This window comes from Vicugna pacos, chromosome 2 (assembly GCF_048564905.1).
Source record: "Vicugna pacos chromosome 2, VicPac4, whole genome shotgun sequence".
Taxonomy (NCBI): Eukaryota; Metazoa; Chordata; class Mammalia; order Artiodactyla; family Camelidae; genus Vicugna; species Vicugna pacos.
Window position 1 is genome coordinate 70,820,673 of NC_132988.1, and position 6,457 is coordinate 70,827,129.

A 6,457-nucleotide genomic window follows, 5' to 3' on the forward strand; every position below is an offset into this window, starting at 1 on the left:
ACATTTGACTGCACATACACATTATATTGCATGTAAATATATATATATAGTATACTGCACATTTTTTTAGTTTACATATATGTACTAATTATTGTTTCTAAGAACAGATTAGAGCTTTAGCTTTTTAAACTTACATAGTTATCCAAGGAGTAAAGCCAACTACAAAATAAGAATCAACAGAATGCGATAATCCAGTCATAAAGGATAGTCAAATGTGTTAGGTGCCTCTTTGATTTGTAGAAAGAGATCAGTTTAGAATAACGTTCCCACATTGTTAATATTCAACACAACGTAACTTAATCAGAATTTTCCCTTATCATTTATAACAATCTCTAAGTCACATGAAATATTTATTTGGGTTGATACTTTAGTTGTATATATTTTTCCATTTAGTATAAAATACCCCACTGGCTTCTGAGCATTCTTTTCAATAGTTCAGGTCCCAAAGAATGAAAACATTATTTGAATACTCCCTAAGAATAACCCAGAAACAATTTCCAACATTGGGAAAAAACAATTCAAAATAGAGGATTTCAAATGATTAATGACAGTAAACCACTCTATTCTTTCTCCTTTAACTTTAAGATCCACTTGTAATTTAAAGAATGCTACAGAATTAAAAGTTATCATATTTTGTCATCAAATGTCCATAGTCTGCTACTGAACTCGGAACTAATGGGAGGTCATGTGAGAAATATAACACATCACTGCTGATTTTGAAGTCTAGAGTCAACTTGAGAGAGACAAAAGCAAAATTCAGGAATAACTAGTAATTAATAATGACCTCTTTCTCATGAGCTAGGTTTTACAAGTATATGAGACGTTCAAAGATGGAAGGTGGAAGGAATACATTTCAATTGGCTTTGTCTAAGTAAACCTTTTCAGAGAAGACAAGACATTGCACTGGTCTTGCAGAGAAGTATTTGGAATACTGGTGACAGTTTTAGGCTGGTTAACCTGTAAGTCTCTTGGATGTTTGACATCGTTGTGGTCTCAAAGGCCAAGAGTAGTTAAACTGAGGATTTCAACAACTTAAAATACGGTTGTTGGGCAATAAAGTAAAGTGGTTAACCAGATGCGGAGAACCCTGGGGTGTTCGCCAGCGGCTGTGAAGAAAGTGGTTTGTAATCTGGAAACCATTAAAAATTTCCTGGGGCAGATTCTCTACTGCTTGGCTTCCAATCTTGGATTTTCTACTTCTTAACCCTTCCTTGGGCCTTACTTTCTTTCCCTAGCTGAAAAATGAGGATAGGAAAATGTTTCTTAGCTGCCTCAAAGAATCAATATGAGGCTCAAAGGATCAGGAACATGAAAGTGTTTTGAAACCTGCACGCCAAAAAGAACGTTTTAATTCCTATTTAATTACTCCAAGGTGTTACGACTAAAATTTGATTGCTTTTGACAAACAGGAAACCTTCCAAGCAATCAGAATGTCATTTTGTGGATTGTTTTATTATACCTTGGGACAAGAATAACACGGTGTCTTTCTCTACTACTTGGACACAGTATAGGTAAGACAAATGGCTTCCCTTCAAGTTGTCAACAAAGCAGTGATGACTTTTTAAGAGGCCTGCCTCCCATGGTATCTGGGGCTGTCATTGTCACCTGCAGGGAGTCTTTGGACCATCCACATTCCTATCTGTCTTTGCACAAGGTCTGTATCAGGAATGTCTAGACAGGAGCCAGAAACAGGCAATGCACCAGAATGATTTCAATAAGAACTCAGGTTAAGTTACACACTGCTTACTGATTAGGTTAGGGGGCCAAACAGCCTATTTCTAGTGCAGGCTTCCTATTATCTGCTTGCCAGCTGTAGAAATATTTATTTGTGCCTTAAATTCTGTAAACAACCCATGGTAAGTTGATTTAGAGTGCAAATCAAGTGAAGCATGGAAATCACGTCTCATGGCCCTTCTCTGATCTTACCATCTGGTGCCAAAACTAATTCATGTTCTTTTGTATTTAAAACAACTTATTTGGAATCTAAACACACATACATATATACATACACACACACACATATAAACCTCAATAACTTATGTCATTAAACCTTTTTTCCACAGGAAGTCTTATACTGTGGTTTATTCCCAGTAGTTAAGTTGAATTTAATTGCCCAGGATTTTTAAGTCATATTTTTGAAGTTTTATTTTCTCCACATTATTGAAGCTTTTGTCTTTTGATACATTCTAACATCTAAAAAGACAATGTAATAAATCTGAAGGCTGTTTTCCCAGATTACCACTCCTCAGAAGAATGAAGGGTTGCATGAGCTGAGTCAGGTATGATGCCGATGGTATCAGGAAGCTGGAAAGGACAGAGAACTTCCTGTTTAACTTCCCACAAAGGGAAGTCAGACCTCTCAGCCTCCCTCACCTAGAGCATTTTTTCATTTTTCCTTCCAGACTAAAAGTTCTACAGTATTCTATGACACCTCCTCCTTGCTCACGAGTGGAGGTGATGTCCTGCCAAGGAAGATGTGTAGAGGAGCTAAGAAAATTCCCCAGGGTCATGCGGGACAAGGAAAAGAATTCTGTTCTGTGACTGGTTGACTGGTTTCTGATTGTCATCATGTTTACTGATTGCCTTGACTGGCCTACTGTGAGGAGAAGAGTCTTGAGAACAATCCAGAAAAGGATCTAGTTAGATTTCCATGAAAGAAAGCTTACATAGCCATGCCTGCCATGGTGTTAGACAAATGAAAGACCTAGCTATTAAGATTTCAGAGTTCTACCTACTTCCTCAGATGAGAGAGACACACAGAGACAGAGACAGAGACATAGGGGAAGCCAGAAGCTACTTCACCCCTCAACTTCAAGGGGCAGCTCTGGGCTCATCCCATATGGAGAAGAACTGTGGAAACAGGCTTGGTCACACCATTGATCATGAAGCTAGATGGTTCCAGAAGCTTGTGTGCGTGAGTCACCCTTCCACCCCATTAAGTTGTTTGAGTGAAGCCAGAGTGGGTGCTGTCTTGCTGCCAAATTGATCCAAATCCTTAGACCAGACTTCAGGTGAGCCCCTCAAACTCATCAGCCTCAACAGCTTCTCCAGATTGGGTCCACACACGTCTGGCTGGTCTGGAGCCACAGCTGGAACAGGCTGGGCTCTCTGGCATTGCTATAGTCTGCACTCAGCCCACCCTATCCCACCCCCAACCAAGACCATGCCTCTTCCAATCCCATAGTGTACTGAACTGCAGAAAGCAAGGCATCATTTCCCAGAGCAATTTGCTGGGTGGTTCTTGAAGATTTGTTAAAGCACCTTGACACATATATGCTTGAAAAACTAAGCAAAAGGCTTCCAGTAAGTAGACTTGATTTGGGAGCCTGCTCTTCCCATGAAGTTCAAGTGGGAGTAGAGACATTTTCATCATATTGTCTTGGCTTCTAATGCTGGCTGAAGTCCAGAGAATCATGAACTGATCTGAGGAGCCCAGAATGGTGTGCCTGCAGGCAGGAGAGTGGGAGGTCTTTCAGTTTAGTGCAGTTTTAATCGTGGTTTACATTTCCTGAATAATAATATGAGTAACAATAATTAGAAAGGCCGTTCAGAAAGTTTTCTAAAGTCAAACCTCTCGCTTACTTTGTACCCAGTCCTCCTTTTCAGATGGAGACGAGGGGCACCTCCGAAAAGATTCTGTACCCCAGGAGAAATTGGCCTTTGCTAGCCCCGGCTGGCCCAGAGGATGACATCTCCGCGTGTTCCTCGCCTCCAGCGGGAGAGGCAGCTTCTTCCACCGCTGGGCGAGCTACCACGTCCACCGCGGAACGGGTGCGGGCAACTCCTCCCAACCGCGCTCCTCAACCATCACTGCCCAGCCCCCTCCACCCAGCCCCCCTTCCCCCGCCCCTCTCAGTCCAGGGAATTTCCCAAGCATCCCAAAGATTGAGTTTCCTGCCTGGGGGAGGGGGCGAGTGCAGATAAAAGGGATGCACAGGACTCGAAGAAGTCACAGTGCTACGAAGCTTCAAATCCCCGCGCCTTTCCCTCCTCCTGAACTCGTCTCGCCGCGCTCTCTTCGCTACTATGAGACTCCTACCCAGCCGCGCCGCCCGCATCTCCGGCCCTTCGGGCTCGCTGTGCGCGCTGCTCGCGCTGCTGCTGCTGACGCCGCCGGGGCCCCTCGCCAGCGGTGAGAGCGCCCAGCGAGCCGGACGCACCCCCACCCCCGCCGGCGGAACCGAGCCGCCCCGCCTGCCAGGCGGCCGCGGCGGCCTGAGCGCGGGGGAGCGTCTCGGGCGGGCTGGCCGGGGGGAGCTCTGCCAGCAACTGGCAACTATAACGAAGTCTCTCTTTCTGCCCTAGCTGGTCCTGTCGCAGCCGTAGTGAGAGAGTTGCGATGCATGTGTTTAACCACCAACACGGGGGTTCATCCGAAAATAATCAGTAACCTGCAGGTGATCGCCTCAGGACCGCAGTGCTCCAAGGTGGAAGTGATGTAAGTCCTCATGCGCTATGGTGTTCACTGTGATCTTGGCAAGAGGGAAGTCTCCCCAGCCTGGGTCTTCAGTCCCTGCATCTCATGGGTGTATCTTCTTTATCCTTATGCAGTGCCACCTTGAAGAACGGACAGGAAGTCTGTCTGAACCCAGAAGCTCCTTTGATCAGGAAGATCATCCAGAAAATGCTGGACAGGTAGCTGTCACTTGGATCTTTGTGGTTTCTTAATCTCTCTTGAAATGTGGACTTCTAAAGGTCCTATTCTCTGCAGGGGGTTTGGCTACCACATTCCAGACTATGCTTAGAATACAAAGGTTACTCAGGAAAAGAGGGGGAAGTTGTTCTAGAATGTCCTGGGAAAACCCTTATCAACAGGCGATTGCCTAGGAGGTTAGGAAGAATTCATTCCTGAGACGCATTTTTTATTAGTATAGTCTTGAATCCACCCTTTTCTTTTAGTTGATCCTAAACTCTGTTTTGAAAACAGGTGCGGGTAGACAGGTGTGTGGAAATTTGGTTAAACTGATACGCTTTTTTTCCTCCACAGTGGAAACAATAATTAAGAGAAGGAACCAAGCATTGGAAAAATCACCCAGTTCTTCAACGGAATGGTTTTCTGGGGCTCGTTGGACCTAGTGAAGACAAGACATAAAGGCTGTTCCCTGCAGTGAGATAGGTTTCCTCATGAATTCCCCATATGAGAGAGGGATGAGAGGAGGGAACCTATGTTTGTCCCTTCAGCTTTCTGCTCAGTTTATGAAGTGTTCAGCATAGTATTTCCTGCTCCTTATTTGCTGTTACTTTATCTGCTATGCTATTGCAATCTTTGGCAATTGACTAAATTGTGCATAATCACTGGATGTTAATTTTTCAAGATGACTTGTATTTCTAGAATATACTTCTTCTAGTGTTACAGAAAGAGCTGTGCGTTTCAAATGTGAATGGCATTTCATTAAAATGCTGTATTTGGAGATAAACTGTTATACTCACTCTCTGATGAGATAGGTACTATTATAATATTGTTTCTTGGGGAATATGTTACAGAATTTCCTTACTCTTGACCCCAGGAAGCTATTTAATTTGTATTGCATTAGAAATCTGAGTGTATTATACAGTTATCTGTGTAGAATATATTTCCTTATTTAGAATTTCTAAATGTGTAAGTTTTATAAGGACTAGTGTATTCTCCTATAAATTTAGACATTTGATGTCTCTTTGTATGGCATAATGTCATGACTTACTCACTAAACTTTGATTTTATGATATTTATTAACTATTTTATTAGAAGTATTATAATTCTGGTCACTAAATATGTTTTGGATGGATGGATGTAGAAGCTAGGAAATAGGTAAATTCCTTATTTCTAGCTTTTATAGGAATACATCTGTTTAGTTTTTTTTTTAAGAATAATGGCAAACTTAACAACACTCTATACTCTGAAAGTTTTGAAAACATATTTGAGCTCTGCATGTAAACTCATCATTTAGTTTTCAAAAAATGCACAGCACTGCTAAGATTTGTAGATGCTTATACTGTATCTTTTTAAGGTCTGACCATTGCGCTATAAAGAATTACATAATGTATCACATTTACTATGTTAAAATTGCACTTTTAAATTGTGTCATTGGTTTACAGTACTTCTTTTGTTCTTTGGGAAAAAATAAAAGATTTATAAAATTTAGTCATGTTCTTTCTTCCTTCTTGTAAAAATTAATTGTGTTCCTCTCTGACTAGCAGAGAGGACCCTCGTTTCCCAATGTCCTTGCGTTAGTTCAGCCTTTCTCCGAGCTCATTCCACTTCCAGCCACTCCACAGATCCAACAACTTTTGGGTTCTTTAGAAAATGTAAATAGGTAAGACTTCCTTACCTTAAGTCCTTTATGGGCTATTTCCTAGACATGAATTAAGAGTTGTGAAGCAGGACAAATTGGTTCTGTCTCATGACTCTGAATTTCTACTTCAACTTTACTTTTCCCTAGCATTTTTGCAGTGAGGGATTTAGTTCCTCAACTGGTCA

At 41.9% G+C, this 6,457-nt stretch overlaps 1 protein-coding gene across 1 annotated transcript; it reads left to right on the forward strand.

Annotated features, from left to right (window-relative positions):
- Window positions 1–3,940: 3,940 nt before the first annotated feature.
- Window positions 3,941–6,059, forward strand: LOC140700216 (C-X-C motif chemokine 6). Its single transcript, XM_072973261.1, has 4 exons — window positions 3,941–4,132; window positions 4,306–4,438; window positions 4,552–4,635; window positions 4,988–6,059. The coding sequence occupies exons 1-4, from the start codon at window positions 4,027–4,029 to the stop codon at window positions 5,001–5,003; spliced, it is 339 nt and encodes a 112-aa protein (XP_072829362.1). The 5' UTR covers window positions 3,941–4,026; the 3' UTR covers window positions 5,004–6,059.
- Window positions 6,060–6,457: the final 398 nt, after the last annotated feature.